This window comes from Anomaloglossus baeobatrachus (genome assembly GCF_048569485.1).
Source record: "Anomaloglossus baeobatrachus isolate aAnoBae1 chromosome 9 unlocalized genomic scaffold, aAnoBae1.hap1 SUPER_9_unloc_3, whole genome shotgun sequence".
Classification (NCBI taxonomy): Eukaryota; Metazoa; Chordata; class Amphibia; order Anura; family Aromobatidae; genus Anomaloglossus; species Anomaloglossus baeobatrachus.
Genome location: NW_027441821.1, coordinates 396340 through 422277, shown reverse-complemented (window position 1 = coordinate 422277; position 25938 = coordinate 396340). Strand labels below are relative to the sequence as shown.

The following is a 25938-nucleotide window of genomic DNA, read 5'->3' as shown; positions in this document are numbered from 1 at the left end:
CCCACTTGTGGTTTGTAAGGTTGAGGTACCTATGGCTGGTACGGAGGCTGGAGCCCACATGCTGTTTTCCTTCCCCATCCCCCTGAGGGGCTCTGGTGAAGTGGGATCTTGCCGGCCACCTAGCCCTGAGGCCGGGCTCCATCCACAGACCCATAGAACCTGCTGGATGTGGAGCGGGAGTGCCGTTCAGGGACAAGGCCCTGCAACTTTCAGGTACTCTGTGTCCCCGTATGGAAAGGCACGCACACTCCAGGCTTGCTGGGTGTGCTAGTGCGCCGGGGACTGTAGCGCTGTGCGCTGGGCTTATAGTCCCGGCAGATTACTTGGGGACTTTATGTGTGGAGACCGCCGCGCCGACCGCCCCTAGAGCGGCGGCGCAGCTGCGACTTGTAGTGCGCCGGGGACGCGCCGACCGCGCTTTTACGGCGGCGGCGCTTCTAACTTTACTCCCCGGCTTTGCGGCCTGGTTTTCACTTCGTTCCCGCCCCCAGCCCTGCCAGTCAAGGGAGGGGCGGGATGCTGTACAGTAAGTCGGCGCAGGGAGCTGGAGTCTGCTTTGCATTCTCCAGCCCCCTTCACTAGATGCAGTGGGACGCCGCTTTTCCCGCTCTTGGCTCGGGCACGCCCTCGGGCCGCCCCTCTTCTCTGGAAGCCGGCAGCCATTCCAGCACGCAGAGAAACAAAATGGAGACAAGCGCCGGGATACCAGTCACAGGATTCCAGCGCAACACACCCGCTTTTGTGCGGGCGGTAAGCGGCAGCTGAAGTGCTGACCCACTAATGCTGAAGTGTCCTGTTGTATATGTCGCTGTACATTGCACTGTAAAGGCTATTCTTGGCTGTCTACCCACTTTGATGACTAGACAGCGGCAGCAAATAGCAAGAGTGCTAAGGCGATTGCATGTGCTGCAGTGTTTACTGTCATGCTTGTATGCTATACGTTCACTGTATGTCACTATTTTTGGCTAATGCGCCTAGATAAACAGACAATAGCGGCAGAAAAGCAAGGTGCCAAGGCACAAGTTTTCAATGCTGCTTGGATTGCATGTGCTGCAGTCCTGGATAAACAGACAACAGCAGCAGAAAGAAGGGAATTTTGTTACTTACCGTAAATTCCTTTTCTTCTAGCTCTTATTGGGAGACCCAGACGATTGGGGTATAGCTACTGCCCTCTGGAGGCCACACAAAGCACTACATTAAAAGTGCAAGGCCCCTCCCCCTCTGGCTATACCCCCCCCGTGGTATCACGGGTTCTCCAGTTTTAGTGCCAAAGCAAGAAGGAGGAAGCCAATAACTGGTTTAAACAAATTAACTCCGAATAACATCGGAGAACTGAAAAAACCGTTCAACATGAACAACATGTGTACCCGCAAACAACAAAAAAACATCCCGAAGGACAACAGGGCGGGTGCTGGGTCTCCCAATAAGAGCTAGAAGAAAAGGAATTTACGGTAAGTAACAAAATTCCCTTCTTCTTCAGCGCTCTATTGGGAGACCCAGACGATTGGGACGTCCAAAAGCTGTCCCTGGGTGGGTAAAGAAATACCTCATGTTAGAGCTGCAAAACAGCCCTCCCCTACGGGGGTGTCACTGCCGCCTGCAGGACTCTTCTACCTAAGCTGGCATCCGCCGAAGCATAGGTATGCACCTGATAATGCTTGGTGAAAGTGTGCAGACTGGACCAGGTAGCTGCCTGGCACACCTGTTGAGCCGAAGCCTGGTGACGTAATGCCCAGGACGCACCCACGGCTCTGGTTGAGTGGGCTTTTAGCCCTGAAGGAACCGGAAGCCCCGCAGAACGGTAGGCCTCTAGAATTGGTTCTTTGATCCATCGAGCCAGGGTGGCTTTAGAAGCCTGCAACCCCTTGCGCGGACCAGCGACAAGGACAAAGAGTGCATCGGCACGGCGCATGGGCGCCGTGCGGGAAATGTAGATTCTGAGTGCTCTCACCAGATCTAGCAAACGTAAGTCCTTTTCATACCGGTGAACCGGATGAGGACAAAAAGAAGGCAAGGATATATCCTGATTAAGATGAAAAGAGGATACGACCTTAGGGAGAAACTCCGGAATAGGGCGCAGCACTACCTTGTCCTGGTGGAACACCAGGAAAGGAGCCTTGGATGACAGAGCTGCCAGCTCAGACACTCGCCGAAGCGATGTGATCGCAACAAGAAACGCCACTTTCTGTGACAGCCGAGAAAAGGAAACTTCCTTCAGAGGCTCGAAGGGCGGCTTCTGGAGAGCAACTAGTACCCTGTTCAGATCCCATGGATCTAACGGCCGCTTGTACGGGGGCACAATATGACAGACCCCCTGCAGGAACGTGCGCACCTTAGAAAGACGTGCTAGACGCTTCTGAAAAAACACGGATAGTGCCGAAACTTGCCCTTTAAGGGAGCTGAGCGACAAGCCCTTTTCTAACCCCGATTGCAGGAAGGAAAGAAACTTGGGCAATGCAAATGGCCAGGGAGACACTCCCTGAGCAGAGCACCAGGATAAGAAAATCTTCCACGTTCTGTGGTAGATCTTAGCCGAATTCGACTTTCTAGCTTGTCTCATTGTGGCAACGACTCCTTGAGATAATCCTGCAGATGCTAGGATCCAGGACTCAATGGCCACACAGTCAGGTTCAGGGCCGCAGAATTCTGATGGAAAAAACGGCCCTTGGGACAGTAAGTCTGGTCGGTCTGGCAGTGACCACGGTCGACCGATCGTGAGATGCCACAGATCCGGATACCACGACCTCCTCGGCCAGTCTGGAGCGACGAGTATGATGCGGCTGCACTCGGATCTGATCTTGCGTAGCACTCTGGGCAAGAGCGCCAGAGGCGGAAACACGTATGGGAGCTGAAACTGCGACCAATCTTGAACCAAGGCGTCTGCCGCCAGAGCTCTTTGATCGCGCGACCTCGCCATGAATGCCGGGACCTTGTTGTTGTGCCGGGATGCCATTAGGTCGACGTCCGGCACTCCCCAGCGGCGACAGATTTCCTGAAACACGTCCGGGTGAAGGGACCATTCCCCTGCGTCCATGCCCTGGCGACTGAGGAAGTCTGCTTCCCAGTTTTCTACGCCTGGGATGTGAACCGCGGATATGGTGGATGCTCTGTCCTCCACCCACATTAGAATGCGCCGGACTTCTTGGAAGGCTTGCCGACTGCGCGTCCCTCCTTGGTGGTTGATGTATGCCACCGCTGTGGAGTTGTCCGATTGGATTCGGATCTGCTTTCCTTCCAGCCACTTGCTGGTAGATTAGCCCCACATGCAGCACACGCAGTATACACAGCCCTAGCCTTGGCAGCCTTGCGTTTTGAGGATGGCATGTTGTTGCTTCCACAGAGGGATCTGGGAGATGCAGCCAGAAGCGACCTCACAGTGCAAGAAATACAATATCTCTATATCCTACACAGTACACCGATACACCGTGAGGCACTAGAGGGACCAGCACAGACAAATCGCTTACCGCCCGCTTAAAAAGCGGGTGTGTGGTCACCAGATAGCCCCTAGTCCAGGTCTCCCGGAGCCTTGCGTCCTTCCTCCAGCCAGACTGCATGTAATGGCTGCCGGCGTCCTGAGAGAGAAGGGGGGCGGGCCCTGGGCGTTCCTGGCTAAGAGCGGGAAGCCTGCTTCCCTCTGTGCCTAGTGTGAGGGCTGGAGCATGTAAATCAGGCTCCAGCCCTCGTCGCTGCTAGCGAACAGCGTCTCTCCCCTACCCTGAATGACAGGGTGGGGGGCGGGAACGAATCGGAGCTGCCGGCGTCCTAGGCCCAAAAAGCCGGGGACTCAATTTATAACCGCCGCCGCCGTAAAAGCGCGGACGGCGGATCCCCGGCGCACCACAAGTCACAGCAGCGCCGCCCGGTCCAGAGGGGGTCGGCGCTGCGTTCCCATACACAAAAAATCCCCCAGTAATCTGTAGGGACACTAACTCCAACGTTGCGGTCCCCGGCGCACTACAACACCCAGCCAGCCCGGAGTGTGTCTGTGCCTGCCGGGGACACAGAGTACCTGTATGATGCAGGGCCTGTCCCTGATCGTACTCCTGCTCCGTCTCCATCAGGTTCTAATGGGTCTGTGGATGGAGCCCGGCGTCAGAGCTGAGAGGCCGGCAGGATCCCACTTCCACAGAGCCCTACCAGGGGATGTGGAAGGAAAACAGCATGTCAGGCTCCAGCCCTGTACCAGCAATAGGTACCTCAACCTTACAACACCATCCAGGGGTGAGAAGGGAGCATGCTGGGGACACTATATGTGTCCTCTTTTCTTCCATCCGAAATAGTCAGCAGCTACTGCTGACTAAAATCTGTGGAGCTATGCATGGAATGTCTGACCTCCTTCGCACACAAAGCTAAAACTGGAGAACCCGTGATACCACGGGGGGGGGGGGGTATAGCCAGAGGGGGAGGGGCCTTGCACTTTTAATGTAGTGCTTTGTGTGGCCTCCAGAGGGCAGTAGCTATACCCCAATCGTCTGGGTCTCCCAATAGAGCGCTGAAGAAAGCAAGGGTGCCAAGGCACAGGCTTTCTAGGCTGCTTGTACTACATGTGCTGAAGTGTTTATTTGTACTTCATGCTTGTATGCTATTCACTGTACGGTCATGTACGGCATGTGATACTGTTCCAGGACCCCCAGTGTGTGCAATTGCTCACCGGGGTCTCGACTACATGTGGCCAAAAGAACCACCTGTGATCCCTGTCGAGAGACAGGGACGGAGTCCCAGTTTTTCCGCTGATATATTGTCTGTGACTATGACTAACATCTTACAGACTGTGCAGCCCAGACGGTCCTTGGGCAATATTGTTGCAATGCCCCTGGCCACCCTGATTTGGAACAAATCAAGGCCCCAGAGGGGTTCCAGGCATCCCAGGGTGCAGGCTCTGACACGGACGACAGTCCCAGACTGCCTAAGCGGGCTCGCTGAAAACGGCCCTCCACTTCATCACTGGTCAGGGTCCCAGCAGGAGTACTCGCTGTATGATGAGGCAAACGTAGCTGTTCAGGACTCTGATCCTGAGACCGCTCTCAATCCGGATGCCCGGATGGTGACGCTTTAGTGACTAATCTTATAGCGTCCATCAATGGAAGGTTGGATATTTCTCCCTCAGCTCCTCCAGTGGAGGAGTCAGCTTCACAGCAAGAGAAATCTCTATTTCGGTATCTCAAGTGTATATTGAGTACTTTTTCTGGTCACTCTGACTCCAGAGCCGCAGTCCAGAAACGTAACGCTTATCCCGATAAGCGTTTTTCTCCAACCGTATTAATGATACACGTTGTCTCTTCCCCCCTGACGTGGTCAAGCGCTAGACCCAGTGTCCAAAGGTGGATCCCCCAATCTCCAGGGTTGCGGCTAGATCTATAGTTGCAGCGGAGAATGGGTTTTCACTTAAAAATGCCATTGACAGACAGATAGGCCTCTGGTTGCAATCTGTCTATGAAACTAGCGGCGGGTCGGTTGCTCAGGCATTCGCAGCCGCAGAGGCACTCCAAGCCATTTCAGCTAGTATTGCAAGGGGGACGCTGTCATACGTACATCTGGGCCCCAGCAGCGTCCTGAATCTCACAATGTCGGCATTGCGACTCAAGCTGTTAAAGCTGTCCTAGACTCTACGAGCCGTACGTCAGTGGCGTCCGCCAACTCCGTGTTTTTACGCAGAGCCTAGTGGTAAGAGATTGGAACAAATGCTGTTTCCAACAAAGTGCTTAACCAGGTTGCCTTTATCTGGTGACAGGCTGTTGGTAAGTGGTGAAATGAAATCATTCACCTGTCCAAGAGGACTCGAAAGGCCCAGAGGGGCACAGATTCCTGGCGGGCTCAATCACGCCCGGGGAGGGCAGCCGGAGGAACCGCAACCAAGGCGTTTTCCTCATGACTTTCAGCCCTCGCACTCCACATCCGCAGTCGGAGGCAGACTCCCCCGCTTTAGCGACATTTACCTGCCACAGGTCAAAGGCCGGTGGGTGAGAGTCAGTTTGTCTCAAAACTTCCTCACCGACCGAGCAGAGGCTCTTCTGCAGGCAGGAGGAGTGGTAATCCCTGTTCCTCCTCAGGAACAAGATACGCTTTTTGCTCTGACCTGGTCGTGGTGCCAAAATAGGACGGCTCCTTCCGTTCCGTTCTGGACCTTAAACTGCTCAACAAGCACGTGAAAACCAGGCGGTTCCGGATGGAACCCCCCGCTCCGTTTTTGCCTCAATGCCTCAAGGAGATTTCCTAGCATCAATAGACATCAGGATGCTTATCTCCATGTGCCGATTGCTCCAGGGCACCGGCGTTTGCTATGATGCGTTATTAAAGACGAGCATCTTCAGTTCATAGCCCTACCCTGCAGTCTGGCGACAGCCCCACGGGTGTTCACCAAGTTGATGGCAGCAGTGACAGCAGTCCCGCACTCTCACGGTCACTCTGTGATCCCTTGCTTGGACAATCTCCTTGTCAAGGCACTCTCTTAAAAGGCATGCCAACACAGCCTGCACATGGCGCTGGAAACTTCCCAGAGTTTCGGGGGAGTCCTCAACTTTTCAAAGTTAAACCCAATCGCTGGCATAGCTCGGCATAGAGTTTCACACTCTCTCAGCGATGGTGAAGCTTCCACTGGACAAACAGCGGTCACTGCAGACGAGGGTGCAGTCTCTCCTTCAAGGAGACGCCTCTTCCAGAGGCAGTCCCTTTCACGCAGTTTCATCTGCGTCCACTTCAATAGAACATTCTTCGCTAATGTGAGGGGAAGTCGATGTCCCTACACAGGAACGCCCCCCTTTCTCAGACGATCAAGGACTCTCTTCAGAGGAGTCCACTCTTCAGATCAATTGTCTCGAGCTCTGGGCAGTGTATATTGCCCTGCAAGACTTCCTGCAGTGGCTGGAAGGCAAACAGATCCGAATTCAGTCGGACAATCCACAGCGGTGGCATACATCAACCACCAAGGCGGCCTACGCAGTCGGCGAGCCTCCCAGGAAGTCCACCGGATTCTGCTGGGGGTGGAAGACAGAGCTACACCATCTCCGCAGTTCACATCCCGGGCGTAGAAAACTGGGAAGCAGACTTCCTCAGTCACCAGGGCGTGGACGCAGGAGAATGGTCTCTGCACCCGGACGGGTTTCACGAATCGGCACAACAGCTGAATTCTACGGCCCTGAACCTACTGTATGGCCATTGCATCCTAGATCCTAGTGTTCTCAGGATTATTCCAAGAGGTCGTTGCCACCTTGGCACAGGCTATGGAGCCCACGTCTGCTAAGATCTACCACGGACGTGGAAGATTTTCTTATCCTGGTGCTCTGCTCAGGGAGTGTCTCCCGGGCCATTTCATTGCCTACTTTTCTTTCCTTCCTACAATCGGGGTTAGAAAAGGGCTTGTCGTTAGGCTCCCTTAAAGGGCAAGTCTCGGCACTATACGTGTTTTTTTCAGAAGCGTCTGGCACGCCTTCCTAAAGTGCGCACGTTCCTGCAGGGGGTTTGTCATATCGTGCCCCCGTACAAGCGGCCGTTAGATCCATGGGATCTGAACAGAGTACTAGTTGCCCTCCAGAAGCCGCCTTTCGAGCCTCGGAAGGATGTTTCCCTTCCTCGACTGTCACAGAAAGTGGCCTTTCTGGTAGCGATCACGTCTCTTCGGAGAGTGTCTGAGCTAGCAGCGCTGTCATCCAAGGCTCCCTTCCTGGTGTTCCACCAGGACAAGGTAGTGCTGCGCCCCATTCAGGAGTTTCTCCCTAAGGTAGTATCCTCGTTTCATCTTAATCAGGATATCTCGTTACCTTCTTTTTGTCCTCATCCGGTTCACCGGTATGAAAAGGATTTACATTTCGTAGATCTAGTGAGAGCACTCAGACTCTACATTTCCCGCACGGCGCCCCTGCGCCGCTCTGATGCACTCTTTGTCCTTGTCGCTGGTCAGCGCAAGGGGTCGCAGGCTTCTAAAGCCACCCTGGCTCGATGGATCAAAGAACCAATTCTTGAAGCCTACCGTTCTGCGGGGCTTCCGGTTCCTTCAGGGCTGAAGGCCCATTCAACCAGAGCTGTGGGTGCGTCCTGGGCATTACGACACCAGGCTACAGCTCAACAGGTGTGCCAGGCAGCTACCTGGTCGAGTCTGCACACTTTCACCAAACATTATCAGGTGCATGCCTATGCTTCGGCGGACGCCAGCCTAGGTAGAAGAGTCCTGCATGCGGCAGTGGCCTCCCCGTAGGGGAGGGCTGTCTTGCAGCTCTAACATGAGGTATTTCGTTACCCACCCAGGGACTGCTTTTGGACGTCCCAATCGTCTGGGTCTCCCAATAGAGCGCCGAAGAAGAAGGGAATTTTGTTACTTACCGTAAATTCCTTTTCTTCTAGCTCTTATTGGGAGACCCAGCACCCGCCCTGTTGTCCTTCGGGATTTTTGGGTTTGTTTGCGGGTACACATGTTGTTCATGTTGAACGGTTTTCAGTTCTCCGATGTTACTCGGAGTGAATTTGTTTAAACCAGTTATTGGCTTTCCTCCTTCTTGCTTTAGCACTAAAACTGAGCAGCCCGTGATCCCACGGGGGGTGTATAGCCAGAAGGGGAGGGGCCTTACACTTTTTAGTGTAATGCTTTGTGTGGCCTCCGGAGGCAGTAGCTATACACCCAATCGTCTGGGTCTCCCAATAAGAGCTAGAAGAAAAGGAATTTACGGTAAGTAACAAAATTCCCTTCTTCATTTCAATGCATTTGCAATGGACTTGCGACAACATGCGTTCACTTGCGTTTCCGTGCGTTATAATGAGGATCCAGCGACTTGCAGTTTTTTAACTTTTTTCAAAAACGCTCCTTGTAGTGTTTTTGAGCTGCGTCCAAATACTGCAAAATCGCTGGATCCTGACTATACAGCAAACGCATGTGAACGGTGCTATACTGATAGACAGGATCCTGTTTGGCCGGAAACCAGCCTGGCGTGATCACAGTCTCTCTCTCTCCACTCCCCTCTCCTCCTCTCCTCCTCCTCTTTTCTTCCTCTCTCCTCCTCCTCCTCTTTTCTTCCTCTCTCCTCCTCCTCCTCCTCTTTTCTTCCTCTCTCCTCCTCCTCCTCCTCTTTTCTTCCTCTCTCCTCCTCCTCCTCTTTTCTTCCTCTCTCCTCCTCCTCCTCCTCTTTTCTTCCTCTCTCCTCCTCCTCCTCCTCTTTTCTTCCTCTCTCCTCCTCCTCCTCCTCTTTTCTTCCTCTCTCCTCCTCCTCCTCCTCTTTTCTTCCTCTCTCCTCCTCCTCCTCCTCTTTTCTTCCTCTCTCCTCCTCCTCCTCCTCTTTTCTTCCTCTCTCCTCCTCCTCCTCCTCTTTTCTTCCTCTCTCCTCCTCCTCCTCCTCTTTTCTTCCTCTCTCCTCCTCCTCCTCCTCTTTTCTTCCTCTCTCCTCCTCCTCCTCCTCTTTTCTTCCTCTCTCCTCCTCCTCCTCCTCTTTTCTTCCTCTCTCCTCCTCCTCCTCCTCCTCTTTTCTTCCTCTCTCCTCCTCCTCCTCCTCTTTTCTTCCTCTCTCCTCCTCCTCCTCCTCTTTTCTTCCTCTCTCCTCCTCCTCCTCCTCTTTTCTTCCTCTCTCCTCCTCCTCCTCCTCTTTTCTTCCTCTCTCCTCCTCCTCCTCCTCTTTTCTTCCTCTCTCCTCCTCCTCCTCCTCTTTTCTTCCTCTCTCCTCCTCCTCCTCTTTTCTTCCTCTCTCCTCCTCCTCCTCTTTTCTTCCTCTCTCCTCCTCCTCCTCTTTTCTTCCTCTCTCCTCCTCCTCCTCTTTTCTTCCTCTCTCCTCCTCCTCCTCTTTTCTTCCTCTCTCCTCCTCCTCCTCTTTTCTTCCTCTCTCCTCCTCCTCCTCTTTTCTTCCTCTCTCCTCCTCCTCCTCCTCTTTTCTTCCTCTCTCCTCCTCCTCCTCCTCTTTTCTTACTCTCTCCTCCTCCTCCTCTTTTCTTACTCTCTCCTCCTCCTCCTCTTTTCTTACTCTCTCCTCCTCCTCCTCTTTTCTTACTCTCTCCTCCTCCTCCTCCTCTTTTCTTACTCTCTCCTCCTCCTCCTCCTCTTTTCTTACTCTCTCCTCCTCCTCCTCTTTTCTTACTCTCTCCTCCTCCTCCTCTTTTCTTACTCTCTCCTCCTCCTCTTTTCTTACTCTCTCCTCCTCCTCTTTTCTTACTCTCTCCTCCTCCTCTTTTCTTACTCTCTCCTCCTCCTCTTTTCTTACTCTCTCCTCCTCCTCTTTTCTTACTCTCTCCTCCTCCTCCTCCTCCTCTTTTCTTCCTCTCTCCTCCTCCTCCTCCTCTTTTTTTCCTCTCTCCTCCTCCTCCTCCTCTTTTTTTCCTCTCTCCTCCTCCTCCTCCTCTTTTTTTCCTCTCTCCTCCTCCTCCTCCTCTTTTTCTCTCTCCTCCTCCTCCTCTCTTTCTCTCTCCTCCTCCTCCTCTCTTTCTCTCTCCTCCTCTTCTCCTCTCTCTCCTCCTCCTCTTCTCCTCTCTCTCCTCCTCCTCTTCTCCTCTCTCTCCTCCTCCTCTTCTCCTCTCTCTCCTCCTCCTCTTCTCCTCCTCCTCTTCTCCTCTCTCCTCCTCCTCTTTTCTTCCTCTCTCTCTCCTCCTCTCTTTCTCTCTCCTCCTCCTCTTTTCTTCCTCTCTCCTCTCTCTTTTGCCCCCAGCTGCGTCTGAATTTCCAGTGTCACGATCAGTTCCCCTCACTCCCGATCACATGACTCCAATACCCGCCCATAAACTTCAAGTGACAGGATCCTGTAAAATAGCACTTGCTTTTCTCTTTAGAAAAACAGGATTCGCTTTTGCAGCAAAAAAGCGTTCATGAGGCGTGCTAAAAACCGTAGTGTGAAAGCAGCAGCCACCCCCGATCACTGGTAGTGTGGATTCCACCAGAGAGAACAGTGATCACCTACAATCTGGGAGAGCTCAGCAGTAAATGTGTCATTTCCCTGCAGCAGCTCCTAGAGGCCACACTAAGTATTACACCACTTTCATTGCAATCAATAGACGCCTGTGTAATGTACAGCCGTGCCCAGTCCTCCAAGGTAAAATGTTCTTCACTGCTGCTCTCTGCTAGCCCGGAGAATGGGGGTCCTTAAAGGGGTATTCCTATGGCAAATCCCCGCCACTGGAACGTGGTCCTGGGGTGTCCATTAGCCGACAGCGCAGGACTGAAGGGGAAGATATGAGCGTACAACATGTTCGCTAGATTACTGCAGAGAAAGGTGGGCTCGTGTCTCACGTCTGTGGAATGAGGCTAGGGAGCAGTTCACATCAGGCAGATAAGCCCACTTTTCCAGCTGCACTGACCTTTACAGATCACAATGATCACTCTACTCTCAAGATCACATCTAACCACCTGTGCACTGGACCCGCTCCCATCGCACCTCATCCCCAACATCACCGCAGTCCTCATCCCAGCCCTAACCCATCTCTTCAACCTATCACTAACAACTGGTGTCTTCCCTGCATGCTTTAAACATGCCTCCATCACACCCATCCTCAAAAAGCCCTCCCCTGATCCTTCCTCTGTGTCAAACTATCGCCCCATATCCCTTCTCCCCTATGCCTCAAAACTACTGGAACAGCATGTCCATCTGGAATTGTCCTCACACCTCTCCTCCTGCTCCCTCTTTGACCAGTTACAATCCAATCTGGCTTCCGACCCCATCATTCCACTGAAACTGCCCTAACCAAAGTCACTAATGACCTACTAACCGCCAAAGCCAAGCGACACTGCTCTGTCGTCCTCCTCCTGGACCTGTCCTCTGCCTGCGACACAGTAGACCATTCCCTCCTACTACAGATTCTCTCATCTCTGGGCATCACAGACTTGGCCCTATCTTGGATCTCCTCATACCTAACCGACCGAACTTTCAGCGTCTCCCACTCTCACACCACTTCCTCATCTCGCCTCTATCTGTTGGGGTCCCCCAAGGCTCAGTTCTTGGACCCCTGCTGTTCTCCATCTACACCTTCGGCCTGGGACAGCTCATAGAGGCCCACCGCTTCCAGTATCATCTCTATGCCGATGACACACAGATCTACCTCTCTGGACCTGACATTACCTCTCTACTAACCAGAATCCCACAATGTCTGTCTGCTATTTCATCCTCCTTCTCTGCTCGATTCCTAAAACTGAACATGGACAAAACAGAATTCATTGTCTTTCCTCCTCCTCACTTAACTCCCCCACCTGACATATCTATCAATGTCAATGGCTGCCCACTCTCCCCGATCCCACGCGCTCGCTGCCTGGGAGTAACTCTAGACTCTGATCTCTCTTTCAAGCCACACATCCAAGCCGTCTTCACCTCCTGCCGCCTCAAACTCAAAAATATTTCCCGGATCCGTGCATTCCTTTCCCAAGAAGCTGCAAAAACCCTAGTACATGCCCTTATCTCCCGTCTGGATTATTGCAACCTCCTGCTCTGTGGCCTCCCTTCTAACAGTGTCGCACCCCTACAATCTATTCTGAACTATGCTGCCGGCGAATCCACCTGTCTCCCCGCTACTGCCGACCTCTCCTCTCTGCCACTCCCTTCACTGGCTTCCCATTGCCCAACAACTCCAGTTCAAAACACTAACCATGACCTACAAAGCCATCCACAACCTGTCTCCTCCCTACATCTGTGACCTAGTCTCCCGGTACCTACCTACACATAACCTTCGATCCTCACAAGATCTCCTTCTCTACTCCCCTCTCCTCTCCTCTTCCCACCATCGCATCCAAGATTTCTCCCGTGCTTCCCCCATACTCTGGAATGCTCTGCCACAACATAGACTCTCGCCTACCTTGCCAAGCTTCAAAAGGAACCTGAAGACCCACCTCTTCCGACAAGCCTACAACCTGCCGTAACCCTCAGTCTGATACAGCGCCGCACAATCAGCTCTACCCTCACTTACTGTATCCGCACCCATCCCTTGTAGACTGTGAGCCCTTGCGGGCAGGGACCTCTCTCCTCCTGTAGACTGTGAGCCCTCGCGGGCAGGGACCTCTCTCCTCCTGTAGACTGTGAGCCCTCGCGGGCAGGGACCTCTCTCCCCTTGTAGACTGTGAGGCCTCGCGGGCAGGGTCCGCTCTCCTCCTGTAGACTGTGAGCCCTCGCAGGCAGGGACCTCTCTCCCCTTGTAGACTGTGAGCCCTCGCGGGCAGGGACCTCTCTCCCCTTGTAGACTGTGAGGCCTCGCGGGCAGGGTCCTCTATCCTCCTATACCTGTCTGTGTCTTGTATTGTTTATGATTATTGTACTTGTCCCTATTATGTACACCCCTTTCACATGTAAAGCGCCATGGAATTGATGGCGCTATAATAATAAATAATAATAATAATAATAATAATAATAATGATCCCTACCAGAATCACAGACCACCTATGTGTGACCGATATCAGCAGTAACACTGTATGATGCCACTGTTATGGGGTCCTCCTGCTCACCCGGCATGCCTCTGTGCTCGTGGACGATGACCAGGTCAGTGACCTCGTTGGCTTTGCAGGCCCGGACCAGCGCTCCCATCTCGTGCTTGCCTCTGTTCATGCGCTGAGCATTGGGGAACACCAACTTTAACTCCTAGAGAACAACAAGAGTGTAAGATCACACGATAGCGCCTCGTCCTGACGGCATGCTGGGAGTTGTAGTCTGTTGCGTGTTTGGATCTTATTACTGTATTTTTCGGATTATAAGACGCACTTTTCCAGCCACAAATTTGGGAGGAAAATAAGGGGTGCGTCTTATCCGAATGTAGCTTACCGGGAGGTGGTGGATTATGGTCACAGGAGGCAGGGCAATGCTGGGGGCGCCGTGCTGGTGATCGTTGCGGGCAAAGAGGCAGGGGCCATCCTGAAAATGGCGGTGCGGGCTTCAAATAATGGCACGTGTGTAGATGGAGCTCTTGGCTTAAGATCTCACTTGCGCATGCGCCGCCTCCGGCCCACTGATCTCCCGGCAGCGAAATTAAGGAAAATGGCGCGTGCACAGATGAGATCTCGGCTTCTCATTGACTGGAGAGCTAAATCTATGCACACGCCGACTCCGGCCGCCATTTCTTTGAAGCCCGCACCACAGACAGTTTCTGGATGTTCCCTGGCTTACAGCATCTGGTACAGGCACCGCACCGCCCGCAGCATCACCCGACTCCACCACCGCCCCTGCCTCTTGTGGCCCCCCTCTCCCATTGGTAAGTAACTGGATTTTAAGACGGACCCCATTTTCCCCCTAAATTTGGGGTGCGTCTTATAAAACGAAAGTATATATTTGGGGTCAAGTCTTGCTACATTACGTCCTGATATTTTGGAGACGTGACCCATGGATGCCATCAGGGTTGGGTTGTGGTGGTCTTTTTGAGTTTGGGAGTTGTACCCCGTTTCCACAAATCGGGGTACGCTGCCCTGTGCCACTGATACCTTAGCAAACATTTTGAGTCGTGAACTCGGGTCCCTTGAGGTTGTGATCATGACCTTCGGATCCTCCACGCCGGCCCACTTATACTCATCGTCCATGTGCGAGGACACTCCTGTGAGGGCAACAGATCTGTGTTATGATGCGACGCAGATGTGTGCACGCCAGGTCATGCTGGGTCTTGTAGTCCCCGCTCTTACCTTCACCACCTTCATCATCAAACTCGAGCTGTTTCTGGAGAGTGAGGGCCTCTCTGCGGATCTCTGTGGGGATGAGCCTGTTTTCTGTGGATATAGAGGGGGGTCAGTGTCTGGATCCGGCACGCTCCGTGTCTGAGCTCTACCACGGTGGCACTAACCTTCGAGCGCTCGCTTTAGTCGCTGCTTCTTGTCTTCTATGCTGTGCTGTTTGGCCTCCTGGGCCTTCCGATACAGGTACTCCCTGCGTAGACGAGCCTCCCTGCGCAGCTACAGACAACGGAGGATTAGTCACTGGGCGCCTCAACGTGTACAGGCTGTATACATACATAGCGGAGTGAGGAGGGGTCTCTGTGGGGGCAATTATGGCCACCGCTAAGTGGAAGCCCAGTCTGATACCGGTGTAATATGTGGAGTACCGGGGCAGGAGCGCGGCTAGGAGGAGTGTGACTGGAGCACAGTAGGAGTGTGACTGGAGCACAGTATAGACCAGAGAGGACCGTGACTGGAGCATAGTGTAGACCAGAGAGGACCGTGACTGGAGCACAGTGTAGACCAGAGAGGACCGTGACTGGAGCATAGTGTAGACCAGAGAGGACCGTGACTGGAGCATAGTGTAGACCAGAGAGGACCGTGACTGGAGCACAGTGTAGACCAGAGAGGACCGTGACTGGAGCACAGTGTAGACCAGAGAGGACCGTGACTGGAGCACAGTGTAGACCAGAGAGGACCGTGACTGGAGCACAGTGTAGACCAGAGAGGACCGTGCTCGGCCACCGCTCCGTCCAATCTCCTAAGACCCCTGTAATATGGCACAGACCCGAGCAATGGCCCAGTTTCAGCCAGTGAGAAGTAGCCATGGACACACAGGGCAGCGACGCTCCGCAAACAGCCTCATCTGTACGGGGCGCAACGTCCCCCCAACATCCATCATATACGTACGCCGCAGGCTCCGTCCTCATCGGGTGACACCACCGAGACTGGAGCGAGCGCTGTTTTAACTACTTAGATGCTGAGGTGAAAGGTGAGCCGACATCTATGTAGTTAGGGGGGGTCCTGTCAGGCCACTGTGGGCCCCTGCAGCGGGGAGGCTCCAATCCAGACTTTTGTAATGGGGGGCTCATGTAAAATGGAGATCATGTGATCAGGTTTAGGAGGCAACATCCGGGAGTGTGAGCTCAGCTCTGCTACATCTGTGTAACACGAGGACACCGGGGGCCGCGCAGTCCCGGCCCTCTACAGACGGGGACGTCCCTCCACACAGGGAGACCCCCTGAACAGACGTGGGACCCCCCTCTACACACAGAGACCCCCTGAATAGACATGGGAGCACCCTCCATGCATAGAGACGCCTTGTACAGATGTGGGACCCCCCCTCTACACACGGAGACCCCCTGTACAGACGCAGGACCCCCCTCTACACACGGAGACCCCCTGTACAGACGCGGGACCCCCCTCTACACACGGAGACCCCCTGTACAGACGCGGGACCCCCCTCTACACACGGAGACCCCCTGTACAGACGCGGGACCCCCCTCTACACACGGAGACCCCCTGTACAGACGCGGGACCCCCCTCTACACACGGAGACCCCCTGTACAGATGCGGGACCCCCCTCTACACACGGAGACCCCCTGTACAGATGCGGGACCCCCCCCTCTACACACAGAGACCCCCTGTACAGATGCGGGACCCCCCCTCTACACACAGAGACCCCCTGTACAGATGCGGGACCCCCCCTCTACACACAGAGACCCCCTGTACAGAAGCGGGACCCCCCCTCTACACACAGAGATCCCCTGTACAGACACGGGACCCCCCCTCTACACACAAAGATCCCCTGTACAGAAGCGGGACCCCCCTCTACACACAGAGACCCCCTGTACAGACGTAGGACCCCCCTCTACACACGGAGACCCCCTGTACAGACGCGGGAGACCCCCTGTACAGACGCGGGAGACCCCTCTACACACGGAGACCCCCTGTACAGACGCGGGACCCCCCTCTACACACAGAGACCCCCTGTACAGATGCGGGACCCCCCTCTACACACGGAGACCCCCTGTACAGAAGCGGGACCCCCCTCTACACACGGAGACCCCCTGTACAGAAGCGGGACCCCCCTCTACACACAGAGACCCCCTGTACAGAAGCGGGACCCCCCTCTACACACAGAGATCCCCTGTACAGACGCGGGACCCCCCTCTACACACAGAGACCCCCTGTACAGACACGGGACCCCCCTCTACACACAGAGACCCCCTGTACAGACAGACAGGGACCCTCCTCTATATATGGGGGCATCCTCTACATAAAAGGGACAACTCTAAATATACAGGCCCCCCTTCTATATGTATGGGACACCTCTGTATACGGGCATCACATCACCCCGCAGCCTGTACTCACCATGGTTCCGGCCGGTTCTCACACGTGGAAATGATCAGCACAACTTCCCCGTCCTGCCGACCAATCCGCAACCAGAGATCAGATGCCCTCAGTAAACATGGCGCCCCCCAGTCGCACCATATCCGGAAGTGACGCAAGAAGGATGATGACTACTTCCGGGTTGGGAAGGTCATGTGAGAAGATAATGTCAGAAGGTGAGGAGCTGATTATGGGGACTGAGAACAGATAATACAGGGAGGAAAAGATGTCTGTGCGGCCGGAGAGAGGAGCTCACACCATACAGCGCAGCACACAGTATCACACAGGAGAGGATTAGATACACAGCGCAGCACACAGTATCACACAGGAGAGGATTAGATACACTGCTCAGCACACAGTATCACACAGGAGAGGATTAGATACACAGCTCAGCAGACAGTATCACACAGGAGAGGATTAGATACACAGCTCAGCAGACAGTATCACACAGGAGAGGATTAGATACACTGCTCAGCAGACAGTATCACACAGGAGAGGATTAGATACACTGCTCAGCACACAGTATCACACAGGAGAGGATTAGATACACAGCTCAGCAGACAGTATCACACAGGAGAGGATTAGATACACAGCTCAGCACACAGTATCACACAGGAGAGGATTACATACACAGCTCAGCAGACAGTATCACACAGGACAGGATTAGATACACAGCTCAGCAGACAGTATCACACAGGAGAGGATTAGATACACAGCTCAGCACACAGTATCACACAGGAGAGGATTAGATACACAGCTCAGCACACAGTATCACACAGGACAGGATTAGATACACAGCGCAGCACACAGTATCACACAGGAGAGGATTAGATACACAGCTCAGCACACAGTATCACACAGGACAGGATTAGATACACAGCTCAGCAGACAGTATCACACAGGAGAGGATTAGATACACAGCTCAGCACACAGTATCACACAGGACAGGATTAGATACACAGCGCAGCACACAGTATCACACAGGAGAGGATTAGATACACAGCTCAGCACACAGTATCACACAGGACAGGATTAGATACACAGCTCAGCAGACAGTATCACACAGGAGAGGATTAGATACACAGCTCAGCAGACAGTATCACACAGGAGAGGATTAGATACACAGCGCAGCACACAGTATCACACAGGAGAGGATTAGATACACAGCTCAGCAGACAGTATCACACAGGGGAGGATTAGATACACTGCTCAGCACACAGTATCACACAGGACAGGATTAGATACACGGCTCAGCAGACAGTATCACACAGGAGAGAATTAGATACACAGCTCAGCAGACAGTATCACACAGGAGAGGATTAGATACACAGCTCAGCAGACAGTATCACACAGGAGAGGATTAGATACACAGCTCAGTAGACAGTATCACACAGGACAGGATTAGATACACTGCTCAGCAGACAGTATCACACAGGAGAGGATTAGATACACAGCTCAGTAGACAGTATCACACAGGAGAGGATTAGATACACAGCTCAGCAGACAGTATCACACAGGATAGGATTAGATACACTGCTCAGCAGACAGTATCACACAGGAGAGGATTAGATACACAGCTCAGCAGACAGTATCACACAGGAGAGGATTAGATGCTCAGCAGGCAGCATCGCACAGGAGAGGATTAGATACACTGCTCAGCAGGCAGCATCGCACAGGAGAGGATTAGATACACTGCTCAGCAGACAGTATCACACAGGAGAGGATTAGATACACAGCTGAGCAGACAGTATCACACAGGAGAGGATTAGATACACAGCTCAGCAGGCAGCATCACACAGGAGAGGATTAGATACACTGCTCAGCAGACAGTATCACACAGGAGAGGATTAGATACACTGCTCAGCAGACAGTATCACACAGGAGAGGATTAGATACACAGCTCAGCAGACAGTGTCACACAGGAGAGGATTAGATACACAGCTCAGAAGACTATATCACACAGGAGAGGATTAGATACACAGCTGATACATGTATTTGTACATCAGTTTTCACGCTTCTTCTCAGGTTCCTCCACCACAAACATGGCGCCTTCTGTGGATGAGACTCTGGAGGACGTGAATCAGCGTCTGGATCGGCTGCTCCTGAGAGTGATGGACGACCTGGAAGATCTGAAGGAGAAGAGACAATGTCTGAACGGTGTCATAGAGCAGGTGAGTGATGAGCGCTCGTCTCATACACGGATATACAGCTACACCGGTGGTCTTATAGCTCATTTCCCAGTGTCTGGCGGTATTATACATGATATCTCAGTGTCTGGTGGCATTATGTGTATATCTGGCGGTATTATACATGATATCTCAGTGTTTGGTGGTATGTGTATATCTGGCGGTATTATACATGATATCACAGTGTCTGGTGGTATTATGTGTATATCTGGCGGTATTATACATGATATCTCAGTGTGTGGTGGTATGTGTATATGTGGCGGTATTATACATGATATCTCAGTGTCTGGTGGTATTATGTGTATATCTGGCGGTATTATACATGATATCTCAGTGTCTGGTGGTATTATGTGTATATGTGGCGGTATTATACATGATATCTCAGTGTCTGGTGGTATTATGTGTATATCTGGCGGTATTATACATGATATCTCAGTGTCTGGTGGTATTATGTGTATATGTGGCGGTATTATACATGATATTTCAGTGTCTGGTGCTATTATGTGTATATGTGGCGGTATTATACATGATATCTCAGTGTCTGGTGCTATTATGTGTATATGTGGCGGTATTATACATGATATCTCAGTGTCTGGTGCTATTATGTGTATATGTGGCGGTATTATACATGATATCTCAGTGCCTGGTGCTATTATGTGTATATGTGGCGGTATTATACATGATATCTCAGTGTCTGGTGGTATTATGTGTATATCTGGTGGTATTATACATGATATCTCAGTGTCTGATGGTATTATGTGTATATCTGGCGGTATTATACATGATGTCTCAGTGTCTGGTGGCATTATGTGTATATGTGGCGGTATTATACATGATATCTCAGTGTCTGGTGGTATGTGTATATGTGGCGGTATTATACATGATATCTTAGTGTCTGGTGGTATTATGTGTATATCTGGCGGTATTATACATGATATCTCAGTGTCTGGTGGTATTATGTGTATATATGGCGGTATTATACATGATATCTTAGTGTCTGGTGGTATGTGTATATCTGGCGGTATTATACATGATATCTCAGTGTCTGGTGGTATTTTGTGTATATGTGGCGGTATTATACATGAAATCTCAGTGTCTGGTGGTATTATATGTATTTCTGGTGGTATTATACATGATATCTCAGTGTCTGGTGGTATTATATGTATTTCTGGTGGTATTATACATGATATCACAGTGTCTGATGGTATTATGTGTATATCTGGCGGTATTATACATGATATCTCAGTGTCTAGTGGTATTATATGTATATCTCGTGGTATTAAACATGATATCTCAGTGTCTGGCGGTATTATGTGTATTTCTGGTGGTATTCTACATGATATCTCAGGGTCTGGCGGTATTATGTGTATATCTAGAAGTATTATATATAACATCTCACTGTCTGGTTGTATCATATCTCAGTGTCTGGCTGTGTTATGTGTATATGTGGTAGTATTATACATATCTGTGTGTGACGGTATTATGTGTATATCTGGCGGTATTATTACAGATATAATCGGTATTATATGTGTCGTTCTCAGGGATGGCTCTGCCTTTCTCAGTCGCGGTATTCTATGGGGAACAAGTCCGTGTCCTCGCTGCAGTATACGCCAGAGATGACGCCTTCCTCGTTTGTCCAGGACAGGTGAGGGCGGTATTTTATTTCTTCCATATATCCTTTATTTTTCTGTATTTTCTGCTCTGTATGGTCACAGCAGAAATATCCCACCATGAAATCATGCGGTCACACTGACACTGGTTCATGAAGCTGATGAAGCGGGTGGTCTGCGGGGTCCGCAGCGTCCTGCACCTGTGTGTAGGGATAACTATGGCCATATAGCATTGCTCCTCACCTGTAGCACCGCAGCCTCGGACGTCTGTATCATCAACCATTGTGTGACTACAGCTCCCAGCATGTCCTGACAATCATACACAGCCGCAGTGATTCCGCCATCTTTCTCCTGTCTGTGCAGCGCTGCGGACGATGGGGGGACCACATTCACTGCAGAACGCGTTCAGCCGGAGACGCAGGACAAAGTGACGGAGCGGAAGCTCCCGGAGGTGGAGGATATTGGGGCCGCAGATCACGGTGAGACCATATGTGGAGGAGGACCCATCTTAGGGGGCTGCAGTGACCTCTAGGAGTTTGCTCCTGGGTAGGAGGAGTGGGGGGTCACACACAATGGAGGTATTAGTGTAGCATGTGTCCACCTCTACAAAATGCTACACTAATACCCTAGTCGGACACCATTTTGTAGAGGTGGACACATGCTACACTAATACCCTAATCGGACACCATTTTGTAGAGGAGGACACATGCTACACTAATACCCTAGTCGGACACCATTTTGTAGAGGAGGACACATGCTACACTAATACCCTAATCGGACACCATTTTGTAGAGGTGGACACATGCTACACTAATACCCTAGTCGGACACCATTTTGTAGAGGTGGAGACATGCTACACTAATACCCTAATCGGACACCATTTTGTAGAGGTGGACGCATGCTACACTAATACCCTAGTCGGACACCATTTTGTAGAGGTGGACAAATGCTATACTAATACCCTAGTCGGACACCATTTTGTAGAGGTGGACACATGCTACACTAATACCCTAGTCGGACACCATTTTGTAGAGGTGGACACATGCTACACTAATACCCTAATCGGACACCATTTTGTAGAGGACACATGCTACACTAATAACCCTAGTCGGACACCATTTTGTAGAGGTGGACACATGCTACATTAATACCCTAGTCGGACACCATTTAGTAGAGGTGGACACATGCTACATTAATACCCTAGTCGGACACCATTTTGTAGAGGTGGACACATGCTATACTAATACCCTAGTCGGACACCATTTTGTAGAGGTGGAGACATGCTACACTAATACCCTAGTCGGACACCATTTTGTAGAGGTGGAGACATGCTACACTAATACCCTAGTCGGACACCATTTTGTAGAGGTGGATACATGCTACACTAATACCCTAGTCGGACACCATTTTGTAGAGGTGGACACATGCTATACTAATACCCTAGTCGGACACCATTTTGTAGAGGTGGACACATGCTACATTAATACCCTAGTCGGACACCATTTAGTAGAGGTGGACACATGCTATACTAATACCCTAGTCGGACACCATTTTGTAGAGGTGGAGACATGCTACACTAATACCCTAGTCGGACACCATTTTGTAGAGGTGGATACATGCTACACTAATACCCTAGTCGGACACCATTTTGTAGAGGTGGACACATGCTACACTAATACCCTAGTCGGACACCATTTTGTAGAGGTGGAGACATGCTACACTAATACCCTAGTCGGACACCATTTTGTAGAGGTGGACACATGCTACACTAATACCCTAGTCGGACACCATTTTGTAGAGGTGGACGCATGCTACACTAATACCCTAGTCGGACACCATTTTGTAGAGGTGGACACATGCTACACTAATACCCTAGTCGGACACCATTTTGTAGAGGTGGACACATGCTATACTAATACCCTAGTCGGACACCATTTAGTAGAGGTGGACACATGCTATACTAATACCCTAGTCGGACACCATTTTGTAGAGGTGGACACATGCTATACTAATACCCTAGTCGGACACCATTTTGTAGAGGTGGAGACATGCTACACTAATACCCTAGTCGGACACCATTTTGTAGAGGTGGACACATGCTATACTAATACCCTAGTCGGACACCATTTTGTAGAGGTGGAGACATGCTACACTAATACCCTAGTCGGACACCATTTTGTAGAGGTGGACGCATGCTACACTAATACCCTAGTCGGACACCATTTTGTAGAGGAGGACACATGCTACACTAATACCCTAGTCGGACACCATTTTGTAGAGGTGGAGACATGCTACACTAATACCCTAGTCGGACACCATTTTGTAGAGGTGGACACATGCTACACTAATACCCTAGTCGGACACCATTTTGTAGAGGTGGACACATGCTACACTAATACCCTAGTCGGACACCATTTTGTAGAGGTGGACACATGCTACACTAATACCCTAGTCGGACACCATTTTGTAGAGGTGGACACATGCTACACTAATACCCTAGTCGGACACCATTTTGTAGAGGTGGACACATGCTACACTAATACCCTAGTCGGACACCATTTTGTAGAGGTGGAGACATGCTACACTAATACCCTAGTCGGACACCATTTTGTAGAGGTGGACGCATGCTACACTAATACCGTAGTCGGACACCATTTTGTAGAGGAGGACACATGCTACACTAATACCCTAGTCGGACACCATTTTGTAGAGGTGGAGACATGCTACACTAATACCCTAGTCGGACACCATTTTGTAGAGGTGGACACATGCTACACTAATACCCTAGTCGGACACCATTTTGTAGAGGTGGACACATGCTACACTAATACCCTAGTCGGACACCATTTTGTAGAGGTGGACACATGCTACACTAATACCGTATTAGTGTAGCATGTGTCCACCTCTACAAAATGAAACAAACAAAGTAACTAAACAGTAAAAATGCATAGGACCTCAGTCAGTCAGAAAATTACCAGAAATTACCTCAGACAGTCAATATATTTTTGTCAAACAAAGTAACTAAACAGTAAAAATGCATAGGACCTCAGTCAATCGGAAAATGACCAGAAATTACCTCAGACAGTCGATTTATTTCTGTCAAACAAAGTAAATAAACTGTAAAAATGCATAGGACCTCAGTCAGTCGGAAAAATACATGCTACGCTAATACCCCTATTGTCATTGTGAGTCGTTTTCCGACTGACTGAGTTCCTCTACAGAAAATGGCAGATCCAGGCGTCTGCAGTTTAAGGCTATGTGCGCACGTTGCGTAATTACATGCAGTTACGCTGCGCTTTGTAGCGCAGCGTAACTGCATGCGTCCTGCGTCCCCTGCACAGTCTATGGAGATTGTGCAGGGGCCGTGCGCACGTGGCGTTTTAGAGTGCAGCGCTTCCGCTGCTGCCCGAAGCGCGCGTTCTAAGAAGTGACATGTCACTTCTTCCGTGCGCTTTTCCTGCAGCCCCTGCTCTGTCTATGGCAGGAGCTGCAGGCAGAGCGCATGGAATCGGCTTTTTGTTTTTTTTTTCCACTACGGACATTTTCTGCAGCGATTGGAACGTGTGCTCTTCAGATCGCTGCAGATATTTCTGCAGTGACTGTACGCAGCGTGCGCACATAGCCTAACTGCGACCGAGGATCAAGCAGCGAGATCTGCTCGTCATCGGGGTTTGCTGCTTTCAGAAAGCGAATTACAGCAGGTTCAGCATTAGCGGCAGCAGCAGCAGGTTACCGGGGACTGTTGTATTTTTACTGTCTATTTACTTTATTTCATTTGGTAGAGGTGGACACATGCTACACTAATACCCTTAATGGAGGGGTGCGGGATCTGAGATTGATCAATGATTCGGGATGTTTTATTTTATACTAGGTCTGAGACATCGGGGTCATAAAAGCGAAGTCCCGAAAGCCAGTACCAAAGAAGAAAGTGAGAAGCCGAAATCTCCTGGGGTTAACGACCCCCTGCGCTGGTTCGGAGTTTTGGTCCCTCAAAGTTTACGGCAAGCGCAGAGTAACTTCCGGCAAGGTGCGTGAGTGTCCCGAGCGGCTGTGGTGCCACCTCTGTTTCTGGCCACTGTTCACACTCGGGTTTCTTTCTTGTAGGGATCCTCCTGGCTGCCGAAGTCGCCTCCCTGCAGAGCAGCATCGACGAGAACCGCAAGAAATATCGGGCGCTGCTTGCCCAGAAGAAACGGGAACACGTTCAGTCCGGCTGAGGAGCTCCGATTTTTCTAAAATGTTGATATAGGACCAAGAATAAATCCTAGCAGTAAGGGGGTATTAGACTTTTGTTAAAGGGGTTGTCCGCTACTAGAATACTTCCACATTTCCCCCCGGTAAAATAATAAAGCCTATACTCACCTCCCGTACCAGTGTCGTGGCTCACGTGGAGTTGTGACGTCACGCTAGCCATCGTCCAATCAGCTCCGACTTCCGTCTCCCGCCTTTGGACCAAACGAGTTCATCAAAAGGAAGTGAGCACAGCGGTAGCACTCACTTCCTGTTGATTGTTCGTTTGGTCCAAAGGCGGGAGAAGGAAGCCGTTGCTGATTGGGCGGGAGGCTCGTGTGAGTCGTGAGCCACGGCATCGGTACCGGAGGTGAGTATAGGCTTTATCATTTTACCTGGGGGGAAAATGTAGAATCAGAAGCGGGTGTTCTAGTAGTGGACAATCCCTTTAAAGTGCTGATACCTCACTGATTTGGGTTTTTTTTTCTCCACCAATGACCTCTGAGATTAATATATATTTTTGTCTGTTCCTTTTACAATGACTGTGTATATATTGGAGATGCTCATAAACCTGTACATACATGAAGAAGCGCCCGCGATGTCTATATTGTTTCTTATGTTGTCACGACCGGCTGCAAGTTCAGAGCTCAGTGCGTTTAGGAAATCCGATCACATACTGCTGGGTGCATTGGTAGTAACCACAGTGGGGCGGAATTATTTGGACACTATGGGGAGAACTTGTACCTCCGCTGTGCGAATGGCCGGGTCCAACAGAAAGTACCGGAGAGGGGTCAGTAGGTTTTGGAGTGTGGGAGAAAATCGGAAACCCCCGCAGACACGGGGAGAACATGCAAACTCATTGCAGGTGTTGTTCTTGGTGGGATTTGAACCCAGGACCCCAGCGCTGCAAGACTGCCGTGCTGACCCCTGAGGCCGCGGG

The 25938-nt window shown here is 51.3% G+C and overlaps 2 protein-coding genes across 3 annotated transcripts in view; one reads left to right on the top strand and one right to left on the bottom strand.

Moving 5' to 3' along the window:
* Positions 1-17062, bottom strand: part of LOC142259765 (U3 small nucleolar ribonucleoprotein IMP4-like) — a 33374-nt gene extending 16312 nt beyond the window's left edge. Inside the window, exons 1-5 of one of the 2 annotated variants that reach the window (XM_075331875.1) lie at positions 16955-17062; positions 14710-14818; positions 14552-14635; positions 14357-14466; positions 13391-13523 (exon numbers count right to left, since the gene is read on the bottom strand). In XM_075331875.1, coding sequence (XP_075187990.1) covers positions 13391-13523; positions 14357-14466; positions 14552-14635; positions 14710-14818; positions 16955-16957 — 439 coding nt within the window. In that variant the 5' untranslated portion in view covers positions 16958-17062. The remainder of the gene's footprint in view (positions 1-13390; positions 13524-14356; positions 14467-14551; positions 14636-14709; positions 14819-16954) is intronic. The other variant, XM_075331876.1, reaches the window with a different exon arrangement.
* A 27-nt stretch (positions 17063-17089) lies between these two features.
* On the top strand, positions 17090-25587 carry LOC142259766 (vacuolar ATPase assembly protein VMA22-like). Its single transcript, XM_075331877.1, has 6 exons — positions 17090-17148; positions 18998-19143; positions 20700-20803; positions 21132-21247; positions 24640-24795; positions 24873-25587. The coding sequence occupies exons 1-6, from the start codon at positions 17097-17099 to the stop codon at positions 24983-24985; spliced, it is 687 nt and encodes a 228-aa protein (XP_075187992.1). The 5' UTR covers positions 17090-17096; the 3' UTR covers positions 24986-25587.
* Positions 25588-25938: the final 351 nt, after the last annotated feature.

Coding starts and splice junctions, on each gene's coding strand:
- LOC142259766 (XM_075331877.1), top strand. CDS start 17,097: ATGATGACTACTTCCGGGTTGGGAAGGTCATGTGAGAAGATAATGTCA. Junction 21,248..24,639: donor TATTGGGGCCGCAGATCACG/GTGAGACCATAT, acceptor ATTTTATACTAG/GTCTGAGACATCGGGGTCAT. Junction 24,796..24,872: donor GCAGAGTAACTTCCGGCAAG/GTGCGTGAGTGT, acceptor TCTTTCTTGTAG/GGATCCTCCTGGCTGCCGAA.